General features: G+C 30.2%; 1 protein-coding gene across 1 annotated transcript in view; it reads left to right on the top strand.

The window, feature by feature from the left end:
- The window catches only part of LOC143241620 (structural maintenance of chromosomes protein 6-like), a 40,600-nt gene that overhangs the window by 5,762 nt on the left and 11,823 nt on the right, over nt 1-23,015 (top strand). The window contains exons 2-9 of the mRNA XM_076484796.1: nt 6,052-6,189; nt 7,600-7,714; nt 8,019-8,124; nt 8,812-8,948; nt 12,692-12,753; nt 13,310-13,390; nt 15,291-15,392; nt 16,833-16,970. Of these exons, the coding sequence (XP_076340911.1) occupies nt 6,061-6,189; nt 7,600-7,714; nt 8,019-8,124; nt 8,812-8,948; nt 12,692-12,753; nt 13,310-13,390; nt 15,291-15,392; nt 16,833-16,970 (870 nt within the window). The 5' untranslated portion in view covers nt 6,052-6,060. The remainder of the gene's footprint in view (nt 1-6,051; nt 6,190-7,599; nt 7,715-8,018; nt 8,125-8,811; nt 8,949-12,691; nt 12,754-13,309; nt 13,391-15,290; nt 15,393-16,832; nt 16,971-23,015) is intronic.

The raw sequence follows: 23,015 nt of genomic DNA, 5'->3' as shown, positions 1-23,015 counted from the left end.
ATGAAAACAAAGTTGAACAGGACAGTTGTATAAAATGATAGATGAAAACAAAGTTGAACAGGACAGTTGTATAAATTGATAGATGAAAACAAAGTTGAACAAGACAGTTGTATAAACTGATACATGAAAACAAAATTGAACAAGACAGTTGTATAAACTGATACATGAAAACAAAGTTGAACAGGACAGTTGTATAAACTGATACATGAAAACAAAATTGAACAAGACAGTTGTATAAACTGATACATGAAAACAAAGTTGAACAGGACAGTTGTATAAACTGATACATGAAAACAAAGTTGAACAGGACATTTGTATAAACTGATACATGAAAACAAAATTGAACAAAACAGTTGTCTAAACTGATACATGAAAATAAAAGTTGAACAGGACAGTTGTATAAACTGATACATGAAAACAAAGTTGAACAGGACAGTTGTATAAACTGATACATGAAAATAAAATTGAACAAGACAGTTGTATAAATTGATGGATGAAAACAAAGTTGAACAAGACAGTTGTATAAATTGATGGATGAAAACAAAATTGAACAGGACAGTTGTATAAACTGATACATGAAAACAAAGTTGAACAAGACAGTTGTATAAACTGATACATGAAAACAAATTGAACAAGACAGCTGTATAAACTGATGGATGAAAACAAAATTGAACAAGACAGCTGTATAAACTGATGGATGAAAACAAAATTGAACAAGACAGTTGTCTAAACTGATACACGAAAACAAAGTTGAACAGGACAGTTGTATAAACTGATACATGAAAACAAATTTGAACAAGACAGTTGTCTAAACTGATACATGAAAACAAAGTTGAACAGGACAGTTGTATAAACTGATACATGAAAACAAAGTTGAACAAGACAGTTGTATAAACTGATACATGAAAACAAAATTGAACAAGACAGCTGTATAAACTGATGGATGAAAACAAAATTGAACAAGACAGTTGTCTAAACTGATACATGAAAACAAAGTTGAACAGGACAGTTGTATAAATTGATGGATGAAAACAAAATTGAACAAGACAGTTGTATAAACTGATACATGAAAACAAAGTTGAACAGGACAGTTGTATAAATTGATGGATGAAAGAAAATTGAACAGGACAGTTGTATAAACTGATACATGAAAACAAAATTGAACAAGACAGTTGTCTAAACTGATACATGAAAATAAAGTTGAACAGGACAGTTGTATAAACTGATACATGAAAACAAAGTTGAACAGGACAGTTGTATAAACTGATACATGAAAATAAAATTGAACAAGACAGTTGTATAAATTGATGGATGAAAACAAAGTTGAACAAGACAGTTGTATAAATTGATGGATGAAAACAAAATTGAACAGGACAGTTGTATAAACTGATACATGAAAACAAAGTTGAACAAGACAGTTGTATAAACTGATACATGAAAACAAAATTGAACAAGACAGCTGTATAAACTGATGGATGAAAACAAAATTGAACAAGACAGCTGTATAAACTGATGGATGAAAACAAAATTGAACAAGACAGTTGTCTAAACTGATACATGAAAACAAAGTTGAACAGGACAGTTGTATAAACTGATACATGAAAACAAATTTGAACAAGACAGTTGTCTAAACTGATACATGAAAACAAAGTTGAACAGGACAGTTGTATAAACTGATACATGAAAACAAAGTTGAACAAGACAGTTGTATAAACTGATACATGAAAACAAAATTGAACAAGACAGCTGTATAAACTGATGGATGAAAACAAAATTGAACAAGACATTTGTATAAACTGATACATGAAAACAAAATTGAACAAGACAGTTGTCTAAACTGATACATGAAAATAAAGTTGAACAGGACAGTTGTATAAACTGATACATGAAAACAAAGTTGAACAAGACAGTTGTATAAACTGATACATGAAAACAAAATTGAACAAGACAGCTGTATAAACTGATGGATGAAAACAAAATTGAACAAGACAGTTGTCTAAACTGATACATGAAAACAAAGTTGAACAGGACAGTTGTATAAATTGATGGATGAAAACAAAATTGAACAAGACAGTTGTATAAACTGATACATGAAAACAAAGTTGAACAGGACAGTTGTATAAATTGATGGATGAAAGAAAATTGAACAGGACAGTTGTATAAACTGATACATGAAAACAAAATTGAACAAGACAGTTGTCTAAACTGATACATGAAAATAAAGTTGAACAGGACAGTTGTATAAACTGATACATGAAAACAAAGTTGAACAGGACAGTTGTATAAACTGATACATGAAAATAAAATTGAACAAGACAGTTGTATAAATTGATGGATGAAAACAAAGTTGAACAAGACAGTTGTATAAATTGATGGATGAAAACAAAATTGAACAGGACAGTTGTATAAACTGATACATGAAAACAAAGTTGAACAAGACAGTTGTATAAACTGATACATGAAAACAAAATTGAACAAGACAGCTGTATAAACTGATGGATGAAAACAAAATTGAACAAGACAGCTGTATAAACTGATGGATGAAAACAAAATTGAACAAGACAGTTGTCTAAACTGATACATGAAAACAAAATTGAACAGGACAGTTGTATAAACTGATACATGAAAACAAAGTTGAACAAGACAGTTGTATAAACTGATACATGAAAACAAAATTGAACAAGACAGCTGTATAAACTGATGGATGAAAACAAAATTGAACAAGACAGTTGTCTAAACTGATACATGAAAACAAAGTTGAACAGGACAGTTGTATAAATTGATGGATGAAAACAAAATTGAACAGGACAGTTGTATAAATTGATGGATGAAAACAAAGTTGAACAGGACAGTTGTATAAATTGATGGATGAAAACAAAGTTGAACAGGACAGTTGTATAAATTGATGGATGAAAACAAAGTTGAACAGGACAGTTGTATAAAATGATACATGAAAACAAAGTTGAACAGGACAGTTGTATAAATTAATGAATGAAAACAAAGTTGAACAGGACAGTTGTATAAATTAATGAATGAAAACAAAGTTGAACAGGACAGTTGTATAAAATGATAGATGAAATCAAAGTTGAACAATGGGCAACAATGGTTGGTTGTATTTAAGTACAAAGCTACACAATGGGCTATCTGTGCTATGCTCACCTTGGGCATCGGAATTGGGAAATAATAGGCGTTGTAAGTCCTCAAACATACCTCTAACCACTGGAATGCTGATCTATTTGTCTCACATCAGTTGTGGGAAAGTTTTTGGAAAGTATGGTAAAAAGATACTTTATAAAGTCATTTAATAAAGTTTAGAATTTTATTGGATAACCAACACAGGAAAAGGCTTGCCTTACAAATCTTTTCTCACTCTTTGTGAAGGTTACTACTTATATAGATGAAGGTAAGAGTATAACGGTGTAAATTTGATTTGTCTAGATTTTCAGAAAACATTTGACAAAGTGCCACATAAAAGATTTGTAAAGAAACTTATCTCTATTGGTGTGAGAGATGAGTTAACTATTTGGATAGAAGAGTGGCTTGATGGAAGAAAACAGAGGGTTATTATAAATGGAGTTTAGTCGAACTGGATTAATGTTACAAGTGGGGTACCTCATGGTTCAGTCTTAGGACTTTTGAACTTTTGTATTTACATCAGTGACATATTGAATGAATGGTCAATAAATTATTCAAATATACTAATGATATTAAGATGTTGGTGACTGTGAACAGGATGTTACTGATTTATAAAATGATTTAGATCATTTAGTTAATTGGATAAATAAATGGTTTTAATTATAATAAATGTAACATAATGTATGTAGTTTATCATAATTTGAATTATAGGTATAATTTAGATGTGAATAACCTTAACAGTTTTATGAAGGATAGAGATCTTGGTGTAATGGTTGATCAGTCTCTAAAGTCATCCAATCAGTGTTGTTGTTGGTAGTAGTAGGACAAATAGGTTTTTAGGTTGTATTTACAGAAATATTAAATACAAGTCTAAAGAGGTTATAGTTTTACTATACAGGTCACTGGTTAGGCCACATATAGAATATTGTGTTCAGTCATGGGTTCCTTACCTTAGAAAACACATCCAATTGTTGGAAATGGTTCAGAGAAGGGTTACTAGAATGGTACATAGGATATAGGGGTTGTTATATGAGGAGAGATTAAAACTTTAAAACTGTTTTGTTTTGAATAAAGAGTTAGAGGAGATCTGATTGAAGTGTTTAAGATTGTAAAAGGAACTGATACTGTTGATGTGTCAATATTTGTTATACTGAACTATGAGAATTATAGAACTAGAGGACACAAATATAGATATGGACAAAGTAGAAACTGTCTTCAGATAAGACAGTTTTATTTTTAAACATGGTGGTTTGCCAATGGAATGAGTTGCCTGTGGATGCTGTAAAGACAGTAAATTTGAGTGAATTTAAAAGAAAGCTTTTAAGATAAATGAATGATAAAGGTTGGCTTTAAATAGTTTTATATATATATTTTTTTAGAGTTTTAATTTAGCTTAGAGGATGGGACACCTGAGATGGACCAACATGACCATTGTTTTCTTTAAACATTATGTTTGTGATGTCAGTCAGATCAGTTCTGATGTAGCACAAATTTCACTGACACTGTTGCTGTGCTCGTGGTGTCAGTCAGATCAGTTCTGATGTAGCACAAAGTTCACAGAATTAACACTTGCTGTGCTCGTGGTGTCTGTCTGATCAGTTCTAATGTAGCACAAGGTTTGTAGCACAAAGCTGTGTTTGTCAGCTAAACTCTGATATAGTAGAAAACTAGGCTTCAGTCTATTTTACTTTGTGTATTATACAGAGTCCAGTGAGAGTTTGGTTTATGCTGAATTTTCTTTAAACACAACATACAGACAACACAAGAATATTTGATCCTTTAAGGCTCTGACTGCACTCCTGTCTCAGGAAAAAGTGAAAATGAAAATTTGAATCCTGTGTTTTATTTTTCAGAAATTTTGTCAGTTTTCTTCTTTAATTGTGAAGTACCAGCTTCATCTACTGCCAATAAAGAAATGTTCCACAAGCAAAAACATGTATTCTAAAGACATTTGGTATGGGTATTAGAACTTCAATCGAAATAAAGATCAGAACCTTCAACCTTCTGTACTTTATTTTAATTAAAGTGCTAATACCCAAACGAGCCGTCTTCAGAATACATTTTTACTTCAAGTGGGTTTCTTTTCATTATGAAATCCACAAGTCAGTAACTCTGTTTGAAAAATAAAATTGTCTTCAGCAGAAACTAGCCGGCTTTTGTCAAACCCTCAACTTATTCCATCTTCCTGTTGTTGTCAAGGTCCAACACAATATTCAACTTATTCCATCTTCCTGTTGTTGTCAAGGTCCAACACAATATTCAACTTATTCCATTTTCCTGTTGTTTTCAAGGTCCAACACAATATTCAACTTATTCCATTTTCCTGTTGTTTTCAAGGTCCAACACAATATTCAACTTATTCCATTTTCCTGTTGTTTTCATGGTCCAACACAATATTCAACTTATTCCATCTTTCTGTTGTTTTCATGGTCCAATACAATATTCAACTTATTCCATCTTCCTGTTGTTTTCAAGGTCCAACACAATATTCAACTTATTCCATCTTGTTGTTGTTTTCAAGGTCCAACACAATATTCAACTTATTCCATCTTCCTGTTGTTGTCAAGGTCCAACAAAATTTTGAACTTATTCCATCTTCCTGTTTTTTCAAGGAACCACATAATAGCTTTTAGGCTAACTGTTAAATACTTTGACTGGTCTGTAACTTTCAGAACAACTCTTAAATACTGTGACTGGCCTGTATTTTGCAGGACAACAGTTAAATAATTTGACAGACGTAGTTTCCAGGACAACTGTTATGTACTTTGAATGATTGTAGTTTGCAGGACAACTGTTAAATATTTTGACTGGCCAGTAGTTTGCAGTACAACTGTTAAATACTTGAATTATTAAAAATTAGTAAATTTTAGAATTGAACTTTGGTTGTTAATGAAATAAGCTTGTTTTTTTTAACAGCTTGAAAATATGCCTGGCTCAAGGAAACGTCTAAGTTCCTCACCGGATGTCTCAGAAAATAAACGAAGCAGGCAGGAGTCACCTACGGAAACCATCGCTGTCCCTCTAACAAGAAATCCCCAACTTTCTAAAACTGAAGTACGTATATGTTTTGTGGTTTGTTTATTTTATTTTACACTTGGTAATTTTGTGTGTTTCATAGATACTGTCTTAAACATTTTTTGGGATCTGATGAAGTTATAAAAATAAAACTGTTTTCATCCTCTGTGTATTGGAACAATAAGAAAACATTATGGTTGTGTTGAGTGTATGACCACTATGGATCATAGTATAATAACATTTTGAAGGTGCAGAAAATGTATTTATGTATGTTAATCATGGTCGAGAATTTCGCCAGACATGTAACAGCTTTTGGCATATGATACAGATTGACTCTTTGGACTTGGCTATTTTTGTGTTAGTTTATAGAACATACTATTTAGTATGTATTTGTTGTTTTCTTTGATGGCAAGAAAACTATCGTTTTCATAACATGCGGCCATTTGTAGTTCTTATAGTGGTACAGGTCTGTAATAAGTTTACACATGCTACAACGTATTTCTTCCAAGAAAGACACACCTTATAGGAAAGTCCTGGTATAGTATATAAAAACTACTTTACACAGTATGCAGTGATGGTAGCTTTATATGTCAGCTGTTATACATTAAAGAAAGAGATGTCACATAATCGTACAGGTAATATGTTGTTTCTCATGGCAGTGAGTACAGATAAACCTCAAAATGGGTTTCATGCAATTGAAACAAAGATATATTTAGCACACACATCCATGTTTGTTTAAAGCGTATAGTAATTAAAATGTGCAGATAACGATAGATTGACTGTGGCAGAGTAATAGCTGATCATTGGTTAATGTGATACATGTTTAACAGGTTACATGTTACATTACATTTAGTTGTATGAGAGTTAACAGTTAACTAGTATTCAGTATTGTCTGTTTTTAACAGGTTACATTATATTTAGTTGTACAAGAGTTAACAGTTAACTGGTATTCAATATTGTCTGTTTTCAACAGGTTACATTACATTTAGTTGTACAAGAACTAACAGTTAACTAGTATTCAGTATTGTCTGTTTTCAACAGGTTACAGAACATTTAGTTGTACAAGAGTTAACAGTTAACTAGTATTCAGTATTGTCTGTTTTTAACAGGTTACATTATATTTAGTTGTACAAGAGTTAACAGTTAACTGGTATTCAATATTGTCTGTTTTCAACAGGTTACATTACATTTAGTTGTACAAGAACTAACAGTTAACTATAACTTAATATTGTCTGTTTTCAACAGGTCACATTACGTTTAGTTGTACAAGAGCTAACAGTTAACTAGTATTCAGTATTGTCTGTTTTCAACAGGTCACATTACATTTAGTTGTACAAGAGTTAAGAGTTAACTATAACTTAATATTGTCTGTTTTCAATAGGTTACATTACATTCAGTTGTAAAAGAGCTAACAGTTAACTGGTATTCAATATTGTCTGTTTTTAACAGGAAGAGGCAGAAGTTGGAATTATCGAGTCAATTTCTCTAAAGAACTTCATGTGTCACGGACGTCTTGATTTTCGCTTTGGACCCAACGTAAACATCATCATAGGACACAATGGAAGTTAGTGTTAATAATAATTTATTTTTGTGTTAAACAAGTTAATGTTAATGATAACATACACTTGTGTTAAACAAGTTAGTGTTAATGATAATTCATTTTGTGTTAAACAAGTTAGTGTTAATGATAATTCATTTTGTGTTAAACAAGTTGGGAATAGTATTGATAACAAATGTCAGTACAGGAGAGAACAGTATTTATCAAATTAATTTAATAGTACTACACATTTTACTTGTTTGTTATGTCATTTAATGTGGACAGTAATTATAGATCAAGGAATGTGTTATTTGTAATTACTGTTTCACAGGTGGGAAGAGTGCTATTTTAACAGCCCTCGTGGTTGGTCTGGGTGGCAAAGCACATGCAACTAATCGAGGATCGAACATTAAAGGCTTTATCAAGACGGGAAAACTGTAAGGCATTTTTGATTGGTTGACGTCACGTTGAAAGGATTCTTGTGATGTTCTTACAATAACTGACTCATAAACAAAGACTGTTATAACTTTATTTTTTATAAAGATTACATTTTTATTAATATTTATATTTGTAGCAATGAAATGATCTTTCTACAAAATATTTTATTAACTTCCAATCAGAGAAAGCTGTCTTAGCAGATTAAAACTAAATATTGATCCAACAGTAAATGTAGCTCATTAAATTTACTTTACTCAGTTTCTTAATTATAACAACAAGCATTTTTATATCAGTTTCATTCTTATGTTTCTGACAGCTAATTCAGTAGAGATTACCCAATTAGTCATTGGACTCATTAGTTAATTATATTCAACTAATTAATTATTCACACATTTGAGTTTTAGAATTTTGTAAACATTTTTGAACTACTCTTTGGTTAGTAAAATAATGTGTTCAGGTACAGTGATGTAGAATTCAATTCCTATTTTAATCCCAAACTGTTGTACGGAAACATATATTTGATACATATGCAACATAGGTGATTAAAAATTTCACTTCCAAAACAGATGCAATGTAGGCTTAGGTGATTAAAATGTTCTCTCCAAACTGTTTGTGGTTTAGGTAACAAAAAAAACTTTGTAGCTTAGAAATAGACATTGAACTTTTGTAACCTTCCTGTATTGTAGGTCAGCAGAAATAGTTGTAAAATTAAGAAACAGAGGGGTGGACTCACACAGACCTGAAGAATATGGGTCAACCATCACTATCGAGAGAAGGATCACATCTGATGGTACCAGCACATACAAAATGAAAGGGTTGTCAGGTTTGTCTTTGAAAATTTGTAATTATACCTTATGTAGTGATCTAAGGTGGATGCATTCTTGATATCACATAACTTTTGAATATTCAAGTACTTGTTGTCCAGTTATAGGTTAATATTCCCAAATGTTTCACCTTCATAATAAAAATAAGTTGAAAGAATACAATGAGTTATGACCAAATAATTTAAAGACAATAAATTAAAATTGCATACATTATTACAGAGTATAAAGTCCATCTGTTTCTATGTTTAACATTTCATTTCTTCTTGTATCCTTTCACATAAACTATCCTTAATCTTATCCTTCACAGATAATATAGGTTTCTTACATTCATTGTGAGCTATCCTTAATTTGATCTGTCACAGATAATACAGGTTTTTAACATTCACTGTGAGCTATCCTTAATCTTATCCTTGACAGATAATATAGGTTTCTTACATTCACTGTGAGCTATCCTTAATCTTATCCTTCACAGATAATATAGGTTTCTAACATTCATTGTGAGCTATCCTTAATCTGATCTGTCACAGATAATATAGGTTTTTAACAATAACTGTGAGTTATCCTTAATCTTATCCTTCACAGATAATATAGGTTTTTAACAATTACTGTGAACCATCTTTAATCTTATCCTTCACAGGTATCGGTTTCTAACATTCCTTGTGAGCTATCCTTAATCTTATCCTTCACAGATAATATAGGTTTCTTACATTCATTGTGAGCTGTCCTTAAATTTATCTGTCACAGATAATATAGGTTTTTAACAATAACTATGAGCTATCTTTAATCTTATCTTTCACAGATTATATTGGTTTCTTACATTCATTGTGAGCTATCCTTAATCTGATCTGTCACAGATAATACAGGTTTTTTACATTCAGTGTGAGTTATCCTTAATGTGATCTGTCACAGATAGTATAGGTTTCTTACATTCACTGTGAGCTATCCTTAATCTTATCCTTCACAGATAATATAGGTTTCTTACTTTCATTGTGAGTTATCCTTAATGTGATCTGTCACAGATAATATAGGTTTCTAACATTCACTGTGAGGTATCCTTAATCTTATTCTTGACAGATAATATAGGTTTCTGACATTCACTGTGAGCTATCCTTAATCTTATCCTTCACAGATAATATAGGTTTTGAACAATAACTGTGAGCTATCTTTAATCTTATTCTTGACAGATAGTATAGGTTTCTTACATTCACTGTGAGCTATCCTTAATCTTATCCTTCACAGATAATATAGGTTTCTTACATTCATTGTGAGCTGTCCTTAATCTGATCTCTCACAGATAATATAGGTTTTTAACATTCACTGTATCCATTGTGTTGAGTATTTAAACCTGGATTATGTGTATCATTTCCATATATCTTGTTTATGTTTAACTTGAAGACCAACATTGAATATTTAGTTTGAAAAGGACCAGATTAAGCTATGGAATTTCTGTACTATTACTTTGAAACTGATTTATGTGTCTTCATGAAATTTTTCAAACCTTCAGCTTTGTAGATGAAAAAAAAAAAAATCAGAATATTTAATAAAGTATTTTGACTTCAAATTTCTCCATGAAGATATGGAGTCAAAGTGTTGACTGTTCACAGTGATTTTCATGGTAAGATTAAAATACGTTTCTTTATTTTCAAATTTTCAAATTTCAAGAATCTTTAAAACTTCCTAAATAAACTTCAGTTTTCTTTCTTTCAGTAAAACTGTATATTTTATTCACACTTTCTTTACCCTAACTATAAAGAGTTGAGCAACTTTACCAAACTCATAACCACTGTATTAAAATATAAATATAAATTACACTTTAATTTGTAAGAAACAACTAGACATGTTTACCCTAAATAGATTAATATTAGTAACAGTATACATCTGTTTCTACTTAAAGTTTATCTTGTTATTGACCTTTGAATTCTAACTAATATCTTGCCACACAAGTGTGAGTCACTTATTAAATATGCAGCTTATGTTTCTCCTGAAATGATGTGATATATTAACTTTATAATTTGAGTTATTTTTATCATATAAATAATGCAGTATTTAATGTTATAGTAACTATTAGCAAATAGTGAAATAAAAGATGAGACAGATGGGTATGGCAAGAGAGGTTGAATTTTCTTGTTTATGGCTCTGTAATAAAATAAGATAGAAGGGAATGCAAAGTATACTTTGCCTGAAAAATAACATTATTATAATAAGTAAGTCATAGTAAATATTTTTTAGAATGTTGATAAATAAATTAGTGGAAAGAGATATTTAGCAAATATTGTATTTGATGTACTATGGTGAAATAAAGTATTTGTTTAAGTGTTTTCATATAAATTTAAGAGCTTAATATATAATATTAATGTTAAAGTATGACTTGTTAATTATTATTTATTCCAAGTGTATATTTTTGCCATGATAATAAAGTGGTTATTTAAATTTTGAATGTAAGCCTAAAAAGTTGTGACATGCACATTTCTGTAGCATGAGGGTTAATACAAAACATATAACCTTTTAACACAACAAAAGTTAGTCTTTATGAATGTTTTCATGGCCCAATAAATAATATGTAGGAAAAAGCACCTAGAATATCAAATAATGTGTTAAGTATATATATATATTACCAAGTTTTGTTTTTGTTTGTTTTCATTTTATGAAGAGTTTTACATGAAACCTTAAGTCAGTGCTGTTCTTGAAGGTCTTAAAAACGTTTTGAAACTGTATTTATTGAAAGTGTTTTATATCTTAGAAAGCATTAAGATGAAAAAATATTAACTTTCATTAAAATGTGAGAACTTAAAAACCAGCTTCAGTCATTCTGTTTGCTATTCTTATGTGAGAACTTAAAAACCAGCTTCAGTCATTCTGTTTGCTATTCTTATGAAACTTGTTATCTTTCAAACCTGCTATAAAGCAAGTTATAATTTTACCAAAATGATTTTAATAGCAAAGTTAATAATCTTATTAAATACTTTAACCCTAAAATCACTAATTTATTGTACAGAAATTCCATATGTTGGTGGAATCTTAGAACAAGAGAAAATCAACTAGAACAGTTTCTAATATGATTTTTTTCAGGTTTGAGAAATGCATCACAAGTCTCAGATTTTATGCAGTATTGATATAATGGATTCCCTAAGCCTTTTGTTCAGTTTCATTTCAGTATAACCCTAACTTTTAATATAATGACTTTCTATACACTTAATAGAAACAATAATAAATGTTTCACTAACTGTTTATAAGTTTAATTAGTTGATGTATGTTCAATCCAGGCAGGTGGGGGGCTGAGTGTTGATAAAGCTAAGGCAAATTTTGAGGTAACTCTTGTCCCCCTTTAGCACTATCCCTGTATCCAAGGCTTTACCCATAAATAAATAAATATATATAATGACATAAACCCTTTAACCCAAGCATTTTTGAAAGATGAAGGTTTCTTCTTCAGAGATAAACCATGTAACCTATGACAATATTAAGAAAACAGACACATATAAAGCTGTTGTATTATTTGTTATAAATTGTTAGGACAACAATTAGAATATTATTAGCAGAAATCTTGATCACTGTTAAAGCTGCTAATCTCAGTGAGATCGATTTCCAAAGTTTAGGGTTAGAAAAAAACCTCACAAAAATAACATTTTCACTGACTTACAAAAAAAACTTACAATGAAAAACATTGTTTGTATTGCAGGCTTTACTTCTAGTATTAGCTAGAAACAATTCTCTCAACATTTTGATGTTAAATGTTTTGTAGGTAATCTTGTGTCGTCGAAGAGGGAGGAATTGGTCCACATTTTAGATCAGTTCAACATACAGGTTTGTGTACCAATTAATTTTAACTCTTCTGAGGTCAGTAAAGGTTCATAAATATCTGTAATCAACAAACTGGTTATTAAATGTGATACATGTAGATAAGTGTTAATATTTGTTTCTAAATAACTGTATATGTATGGGAAACTGTTATACTAATAATTATATTTTACTGAAGTTCCTTTATAGGGTAGAAATTTAATATTACTGTTCTAATTATAATATCGCTAGTGGTTGAGTCTAAAACCAGGTTTTAGTATCTGTGGTATGTGCAACATAAATATGTGTAGCTTTCTGCATAATGATTGATGAAAATTGTTTTACACAGTAAGTAATTTTGTATTTGTAGAAAGTATAATTCATAGCTGAAATATGTATATTGTAAAACTAAAACTAATTATAGCATTTATTCATCAGTAGATGTGCGTGTGGAAATCTAAATTCCAACAATCAATTCTTAATTACAACTGTATGAATATAACGTAAGGTTAATAATTACTGTTTTTGTATCTTAACTGGACGAAAGGTTACCACACAAGTACCTCTGAACTTTATTTTCTAGGTTGACAACCCTGTCGCTGTTCTTAATCAGGAAGTCAGCAGAAAGTTTTTGAGTTCAAAGAATGATCATGATTTATATAAGGTAAATATCTCCTGGTTTTTCACACGTTCTCTAGAATTCATTGATGTATAAAAACAATGTCAGTGTATTTCTTTTGTACATGGAAACTAAATTTGTTACGTGCATTACACCAGCTGGGTTGTTGTTATTTATTTGTTTGTTATCTTACTTGATTTCCTGTAATGTTATATTTTCATCTAAAGATTACAGCTCAACTTGTGGCTTCAAATTTTTTTATTTGGAAATGTATGAAATATAACTTGCAACCTAAATTTATATTTCACACACACACACATAAATGCATTTATGTTTCATTGTTTTATGTTATTGTAGCATTGTCTTTATTTTGTGTATATATTCTATGTTTGTATAGAGGCTCAGTAAACTATGTTAAAACAGTTAGTGTGTCACTTGACAGCTACAGCCAGTATAAAATCATGATGGAAAGGTGTGTATTTAGAGCTACATTTTTACATTTTGTTCAGAGCATGTTGCCACCAAAAACTGATCTATAATAGGAAAGGTATGTAACACGTAAAATGTGTTTAAATTAGGGATTTAAAATTTTCAAGATGATGATATCCCTTCCAGTTAATGGTATTAGAAAGTGAAGAAATATGGATCAATCTAGGGCACCAGGTACATCCAGAAAGAGACCTGCAGCCAGTCCCACCCCTGCCATGGTAATAAGAGTGCAGTGTCATAAAACAGGTGTGGGTCCATGAATGTATTGAGAATTGTGATATGTGTCAAAGCATTCATCTGTCTCCTGCTTCCCACACTGTGGTTGAAAAAAGCTGTGCACGCAGACACAGCTCAAGATTCACTTGTAAAATGACGATATAACAGACATGAATAATATTGATGTCAAGTTTTATTTCACAAGCAGGATATTCTACACTAAATGTTTAGTAGTTATTCACGCTGTCATTCATGTTTCAAAATGTGACATAACTTGAATAATAAAAATGTAGATTTAACTGTATGTTACTGTTGAGTGATTCTTAGCATGAATCAAATACTCAACAGTTACTTTAGTGGTGGGCGTGTAAACAGCTTGGAGCTTTGGCTCTGAGTGAAACCAAGTGTGCAACACTATTGACCTTTAAAGTCCATGAAGTAACTTAAATTGATAAATTACATCAAACTCTTCCCGCTGCTGGGGACGGTACTTTTCCTTTGATCATATATGCCAGTTTTAAACTTTTACAATGATTCATGATCACTGCTGGATATTTTATTGGCATAAACTTATGTAACAAATTATTCGATGCAGAGGTCAAGGTTTACTGTTAGACCAATGTTCTTGAACTTTTGTATGAAAATAAAGCCAACAGGTATAGGTTTACCTGGGTACGGCTTCCAATCCTACTTCCTTCCTATTCAACAGTGACATACCTCAAGCATCTGATATATTTGTGCAATAACCTATGAAGACATTATTTTATGTGTAATGAAACTGTTGAAACTAGTGATGGGAAACTGCTATCTTCTGATACAAGTCGGATTATGAAAAGCAAATATAATGGACTAGTATGCTTTGGACATGATCCTTATGCAGTGAAGAGTATGCCTTGGACTATTGTCAAGATGAAGAGTCATCAGATAGAGCATAACCGTTTGTGGTGACGTGAACTTTAATACGTGCTGAGACTCAAGAACAGTCTTGATATAAGGTATTCAACATATAATGTATGGTTGATGTCTCAAACATAGTTATTTGTGATCTAAAAACATTTAAAGAAATGATGTTATTGTTGCTATACATACAACTATCCTCTTCACCATAATATTAAGTAAATAAAGTCAAAACTACATGTATGTGTCTTAGATTTAATACGAATCTTAAGAACATAGGTGCAGTGATAAAGTTTATTGTCTTTACCATTTGTCTTTTATCAGAATGTTTGGTATTTTTCAGTTTTTCCTGAAAGCAACTCAGCTGGGACAGATGTGTCATGATTATGATACTGCTGATGAACAGAAGATAATAACTATGGACATTCTGTCCATTAAAGAAGAAGTGAGTATATTCATTTTCACGAGCTGACTGTGGACTGTTTAAATGAACTGTACTTTTGTGGTGTTAATTCAAATTTTAATTCTCATCTATCAGTATGGAGAGGCTGACCATTATTACTGTTACATTTCGTATCACAATAGTAACGTAATTGTGGAACATTAGTACCATAATTAAATAACGGTTAAACATTTAACACTGATTAAATAACAGTGAAGCATTTAACACCATAAATAACAGTGAAGCATTTAACACCATAAATAACAGTGAAGCATTTAACACCATAATTAAATAACAGTGAAACATTTAACACTGTAATTAAATAACAGTGAAACACTTAACACCATAATTAAATAATAGTTAAACATTTAACACTGTAATTAAATAACAGTGAAACATTTAACACTGTATTTAAATAACAGTTAAACATTTAACACTGTAATTAAATAACAGTGAAACACTTAACACCATAATTAAATAACAGTTAAACATTTAACACTGTATTTAAATAACAGTTAAACATTTAACACCATATTTAAATAACAGTTAAACATTTAACACTGTATTTAAATAACATAGAAATATTTAGCATAAAGCTGAATAACAGTGTTGTTGGTGTTTGTTATTAATCATAAAGCTACACAGCAGGCTATTTGTGCTCTACCCGCCATCGGTATCGAGACGTGGTTTCTAGGAGTACAAGTCTGCAGGCTGTACCACTAGGAGGCTGATTAATAGTGAAATATGTAACACAATTCAAAATTATATAAATGTTTCTATCACTTTTTGTCAGTAGAAACTGTTAAATATAGAGCATTATATTAACACTAAAATGAACTTATGTACCATGCTAACAGTTGTATGATTGGGTCATTGACTTCCTTTGTGTTTACACCTAATGGGTTTTTAATAATATTTTTACATATTTATGTATGATAGTTGTTATTCATTTTTTATCACATATTTCTAGTTACTTTTGAAATTTTGAACATTAAATGTTTTATCTAAACCAACTTTGACTCTATGTATGATCAAGGTGGATTGTCTTCCGTAACTTTAATAGCCGTAAAGATGGCTTAACGAACTTACATAGTTTACATTTCAAATTCATTTTACCTCTAAGAAAGACAAAGCTTACCTTGAGAAAGTGCTTGATAATGAATGTGAAGCAGAGATACCACTAATAAAGAGTAACTCAATAACAGTGAAACTGACAGACTCATAATCATGTTATGAACACAGTCCCTGCTGATTTGGCAGTAAAACTTACAACTGAAAACTTCTGGGATTCGATTCAGCATGGTGAACATGGCAGATAGCACAATGTAGCTTTTCATTAAAACAAACTGTTCTAAATAAATGTAAGTGAAAAAATGTCTCTTGTAATTAATGTGTACACTTTTTAAAACTCATTGAAACTATGTTAATATTTTCCATCTCTAGAACTTCAAAGTTCTTGAGAAAGAAGTAAAAGAGTGGGAACAGAAGTGGCAGTTCCATCAGTCGCTGGACCAGCAACGTCAGAAAATAGACAAGTTAAAGAAGGAAATTGCATGGGCTTACATCATTGAGCTTGAAAGGGTAGTTAATATCTTATTATATAATATAGAAATACAAAATCATCTTATTCGTATTTCATAAGTAATCTTATATAAATTGTCATAAAATTAGTGATATAGTTAGATGAGGAATTGTTGTGCCACTTATATGCAGTGAAGAGTTGTTTTATTTGTAAATGAGATATCCTTGCTAAGCCTTATAGCTGTCCTGAACACTTGCATAAGTATAAATATTTGGAATTAATAAGATTAACTGACGGAAGTTACACTCATTTCATCATTCACTTACATCCTATTTTACAGTTTTGTTGTTTTTTTAGTTCATTGTCATGTATCTAGTTCATAGTTATGTATCTTTAGTTCAGTGTTATGTATCTTTAGTTCATTGTCATGTATCTTTAGTTCATTGTCATGTATCTTTAGTTCATAGTTATGTATCTTTAGTTCATTGTCATGTATCTTTAGTTCATAGTTATGTATCTTTAGTTGATTGTCATGTATCTTTAGTTGATTGTCATGTATCTTTAGTTGATTGTCATGTATCTTTAGTTGATTGTCATGTATCTTTAGTTCAGTGTTATGTATCTTTAGTTCATTGTCATGTATCTTTAGTTCATTGTCATGTATCTTTAGTTCATAGTTATGTATCTTTAGTTCATTGTCATGTATCTTTAGTTCATAGTTATGTATCTTTAGTTCATAGTGATGTATCTTTAGTTGATTGTCATGTATCTTTAGTTGATTGTCATGTATCTTTAGTTCAGTGTTATGTATCTTTAGTTCATTGTCATGTATCTTTAGTTCATTGTCATGTATCTTTAGTTCATAGTTATGTATCTTTAGTTCATTGTCATGTATCTTTAGTTCATAGTTATGTATCTTTAGTTCATAGTGATGTATCTTTAGTTCATTGTCATGTATCTGTAGTTCATAGTGATGTATCTTTAGTTCATAGTTATGTATCTTTAGTTCATTGTCATGTATCTTTAGTTGATTGTCATGTATCTTTAGTTGATTGTCATGTATCTTTAGTTTATTGTCATGTATCTTTAGTTCATTGTCATGTATCTTTAGTTCATTGTCATGTATCTTTAGTTCAGTGTTATGTATCTTTAGTTCATTGTCATGTATATTTAGTTCATTGTCATGTATCTTTAGTTCATTGTCATGTATCTTTAGTTCATAGTTATGTATCTTTAGTTCATTGTCATGTATCTTTAGTTCATAGTTATGTATCTTTAGTTCATAGTGATGTATCTTTAGTTCATTGTCATGTATCTGTAGTTCATAGTGATGTATCTTTAGTTCATAGTTATGTATCTTCAGTTCATTATGTATCTTTAGTTCATTGTCATGTATCTTTAGTTCAGTGTTATGTATCTTTAGTTCATTGTCATGTATCTTTAGTTCATTGTCATGTATCTTTAGTTGATTGTCATGTATCTTTAGTTCAGTGTTATGTATCTTTAGTTCATAGTTATGTATCTTTAGTTCATTGTCATGTATCTTTAGTTCATTGTCATGTATCTTTAGTTCATTGTCATGTATCTTTAGTTCATTGTCATGTATCTTTAGTTCATTGTCATGTATCTTTAGTTCATAGTTATGTATCTTTAGTTCATAGTGATGTATCTTTAGTTCATTGTCATGTATCTTTAGTTCATTGTCATGTATCTTTAGTTCATTGTCATGTATCTTTAGTTCATTGTCATGTATCTTTAGTTCATAGTTATGTATCTTTAGTTCATTGTCATGTATCTTTAGTTCATAGTGATGTATCTTTAGTTCATAGTGATGTATCTTTAGTTCATAGTGATGTATCTTTAGTTCATAGTGATGTATCTTTAGTTCATAGTTATGTATCTTTAGTTCATAGTTATGTATCTTTAGTTCATAGTTATGTATCTTTAGTTCATTGTCATGTATCTTTAGTTCATAGTTATGTATCTTTAGTTCATTGTCATGTATCTTTAGTTCATAGTTATGTATCTTTAGTTCATTGTCATGTATCTTTAGTTCATAGTTATGTATTTTTAGTTCATTGTCATGTATCTTTAGTTCGTAGTTATGTATCTAGTTCATAGTCATGTATCTTTAGTTCATTGTTATGTATCTTTAGTTCATTGTCATGTATCTTTAGTTCATAGTTATGTATCTTTAGTTCATTGTCATGTATCTTTAGTTCATTGTCATGTATCTTTAGTTCATTGTCATGTATCTTTAGTTCATTGTCATGTATCTTTAGTTCATTGTCATGTATATAGTTCATAGTCATGTATCTTCAGTTCATTGTCGTGTATCTTTAGTTCATTGTCGTGTATCTTTAGTTCATTGTCGTGTATCTTTAGTTCATTGTCATGTATCTTTAGTTCATAGTTATGTATCTAGTTCATAGTCATGTATCTTTAGTTCATAGTCATGTATCTTTGGTTCATTGTTATGTATCTTTAGTTCATTGTCATGTATCTTTAGTTCATAGTTATGTATCTTTAGTTCATTGTCATGTATCTTTAGTTCATAGTTATGTATCTTTAGTTCATTGTCATGTATCTTTAGTTCATAGTTATGTATCTTTAGTTCATTGTTATGTATCTTTAGTTCATTGTTATGTATCTTTAGTTCATAGTTATGTATCCTTAGTTCATAGTTATGTATCTTTAGTTCATTGTCATGTATCTTTAGTTCATTGTCATGTATCTTTAGTTCATAGTTATGTATCTTTAGTTCATTGTTATGTATCTTTAGTTCATTGTTATGTATCTTTAGTTCGTAGTTATGTATCTTTAGTTCATTGTCATGTATCTTTAGTTCATTGTCATGTATCTTTAGTTCATAGTTATGTATCTTTAGTTCATTGTCATGTATCTTCAGTTCATTATGTATCTTTAGTTCATTGTCATGTATCTTCAGTTCATTATGTATCTTTAGTTCATTGTCATGTATCTTTAGTTCAGTGTTATGTATCTTTAGTTCAGTGTTATGTATCTTTAGTTCATTGTCATGTATCTTTAGTTCATAGTTATGTATCTTTAGTTCATTGTCATGTATCTTTAGTTCATAGTTATGTATCTTTAGTTCATAGTGATGTATCTTTAGTTCATTGTCATGTATCTGTAGTTCATAGTGATGTATCTTTAGTTCATAGTTATGTATCTTTAGTTCATAGTTATGTATCTTTAGTTTATAGTTATGTATCTTTAGTTCATTGTCATGTATCTTTAGTTCATTGTCATGTATCTTTAGTTGATTGTCATGTATCTTTAGTTCAGTGTTATGTATCTTTAGTTCATAGTTATGTATCTTTAGTTCATTGTCATGTATCTTTAGTTCATTGTCATGTATCTTTAGTTCATTGTCATGTATCTTTAGTTCATTGTCATGTATCTTTAGTTCATTGTCATGTATCTTTAGTTCATAGTTATGTATCTTTAGTTCATAGTGATGTATCTTTAGTTCATTGTCATGTATCTTTAGTTCATTGTCATGTATCTTTAGTTCATTGTCATGTATCTTTAGTTCATTGTCATGTATCTTTAGTTCATAGTTATGTATCTTTAGTTCATTGTCATGTATCTTTAGTTCATAGTGATGTATCTTTAGTTCATAGTGATGTATCTTTAGTTCATAGTGATGTATCTTTAGTTCATAGTTATGTATCTTTAGTTCATAGTTATGTATCTTTAGTTCATAGTTATGTATCTTTAGTTCATAGTTATGTATCTTTAGTTCATTGTCATGTATCTTTAGTTCATAGTTATGTATCTTTAGTTCATTGTCATGTATCTTTAGTTCATAGTTATGTATCTTTAGTTCATTGTCATGTATCTTTAGTTCATAGTTATGTATTTTTAGTTCATTGTCATGTATCTTTAGTTCGTAGTTATGTATCTAGTTCATAGTCATGTATCTTTAGTTCATTGTTATGTATCTTTAGTTCATTGTCATGTATCTTTAGTTCATAGTTATGTATCTTTAGTTCATTGTCATGTATCTTTAGTTCATTGTCATGTATCTTTAGTTCATTGTCATGTATCTTTAGTTCATTGTCATGTATCTTTAGTTCATTGTCATGTATCTTTAGTTCATTGTCATGTATATAGTTCATAGTCATGTATCTTCAGTTCATTGTCATGTATCTTTAGTTCATTGTCGTGTATCTTTAGTTCATTGTCGTATATCTTTAGTTCATTGTCATGTATCTTTAGTTCATAGTTATGTATCTAGTTCATAGTCATGTATCTTTAGTTCATAGTCATGTATCTTTGGTTCATTGTTATGTATCTTTAGTTCATTGTCATGTATCTTTAGTTCATAGTTATGTATCTTTAGTTCATTGTCATGTATCTTTAGTTCATAGTTATGTATCTTTAGTTCATTGTCATGTATCTTTAGTTCATAGTTATGTATCTTTAGTTCATTGTTATGTATCTTTAGTTCATTGTTATGTATCTTTAGTTCATAGTTATGTATCCTTAGTTCATAGTTATGTATCCTTAGTTCATAGTTATGTATCTTTAGTTCATTGTCATGTATCTTTAGTTCATTGTCATGTATCTTTAGTTCATAGTTATGTATCTTTAGTTCATTGTTATGTATCTTTAGTTCATTGTTATGTATCTTTAGTTCGTAGTTATGTATCTTTAGTTCATTGTCATGTATCTTTAGTTCATTGTCATGTATCTTTAGTTTATAGTTATGTATCTTTAGTTCATTGTCATGTATCTTTAGTTCATTGTCATGTATCTTTAGTTCATAGTTATGTATCTTTAATCAGTGATGACGAGAAACCCACTTGTTGAGAAATTTATATGCAAAACCGGCTCGTTTGGGCTGAGAAAACACTTTACATAGAAGAGCGAACAACGTTCGACCTTCTTCGGTCATCGCCAGGTTCACAAAGAAAGAGGTAACTGACCGAAGCTGACCACATGTTTGAAAGGGGTTGTGTAACTGTGTGTCGAAATGTAGAGGGCGGTATTAGATGTTTGAATATATAATTTTATTTATTATATTAATATAGGTATAAAGCATGCCTTTATATTGGTTTATTTTGGGTTTAAGTTGTTGTATAAGTAAGGCTTCTTTAATTTTACGTTTGTTTATGTTTGTTTCTTTATTTAGTATTTGAGTGTTTTCTGTGGTTATGTTGTGTTTATTTGACTTGCAGTGTTCGAAAACGTGTGAAGGTGACTTTTTATGTTCTTTGAATCTGATTTCCATTTTTCTACTTGTTTCTCCAATATAGAAGTCGTGGCAGTTATCACATTGTATTTTATAAATAATGTTGGTGTGGTGTTTGTCAGTGTAGTTTTTACATAGTATAGACCTCAGTTTTGTGCCGGGTTTTTGAATAAATTTGGTATTAAGCATTACATCCACCACTATACTGGTATAGATATGTAGATGACACGGTTGCGGGATTCAAATCTACAGAACACATACTTAATTTTTTCAATCACATTAACTCTATACATCCCAACATCAACTTCACATGTGAACAGGAAGAAAACAATCAAATATCATTTCTTAACCTCAAAATTACAAGAACTGATACACAATTTCAAACAGAAATCCACCGAAAAATCACCCATACTGGACGATACATTCCTTGGGACTCAGCACATGAAACAAAACAAAAACTCAACATACTAAGAAACCAAATAAACATAGCCATAAAACTATGCTCACCAGATAAAATCAACGATGAATTAGACAAAATAAAACAATACTTCACCAACATCAATAAGTTTCCTCCACAAACCGTAGAAAACATTATAATGCACACACCTACACAGAAAGCAAAATCAACCAACTAAAGTAAATACAGCTCACGAATCAAAAAACCACGAAACCATATACTGCTGTATACCATATATTCCCGACATCAGCAGACAAATAACCAACATTTGGCAAAAATTAGTAACAAAATATGACATTCCAATTAATACCAAATTTATTCAAAACCCGCACAAAAACTGAGGTCTATACTATGTAAAAACTACACTGACAAACACCACACCAACATTATTTATAAAATACAATGTGATAACTGCCACGACTTCTATAT

The sequence above is a fragment of the Tachypleus tridentatus genome, unplaced genomic scaffold, assembly GCF_004210375.1.
Source record: "Tachypleus tridentatus isolate NWPU-2018 unplaced genomic scaffold, ASM421037v1 Hic_cluster_1, whole genome shotgun sequence".
Taxonomy (NCBI): Eukaryota; Metazoa; Arthropoda; class Merostomata; order Xiphosura; family Limulidae; genus Tachypleus; species Tachypleus tridentatus.
Note: the sequence above shows the minus strand (reverse complement) of the source record. Positions and strands in the feature narration are given on the sequence as shown.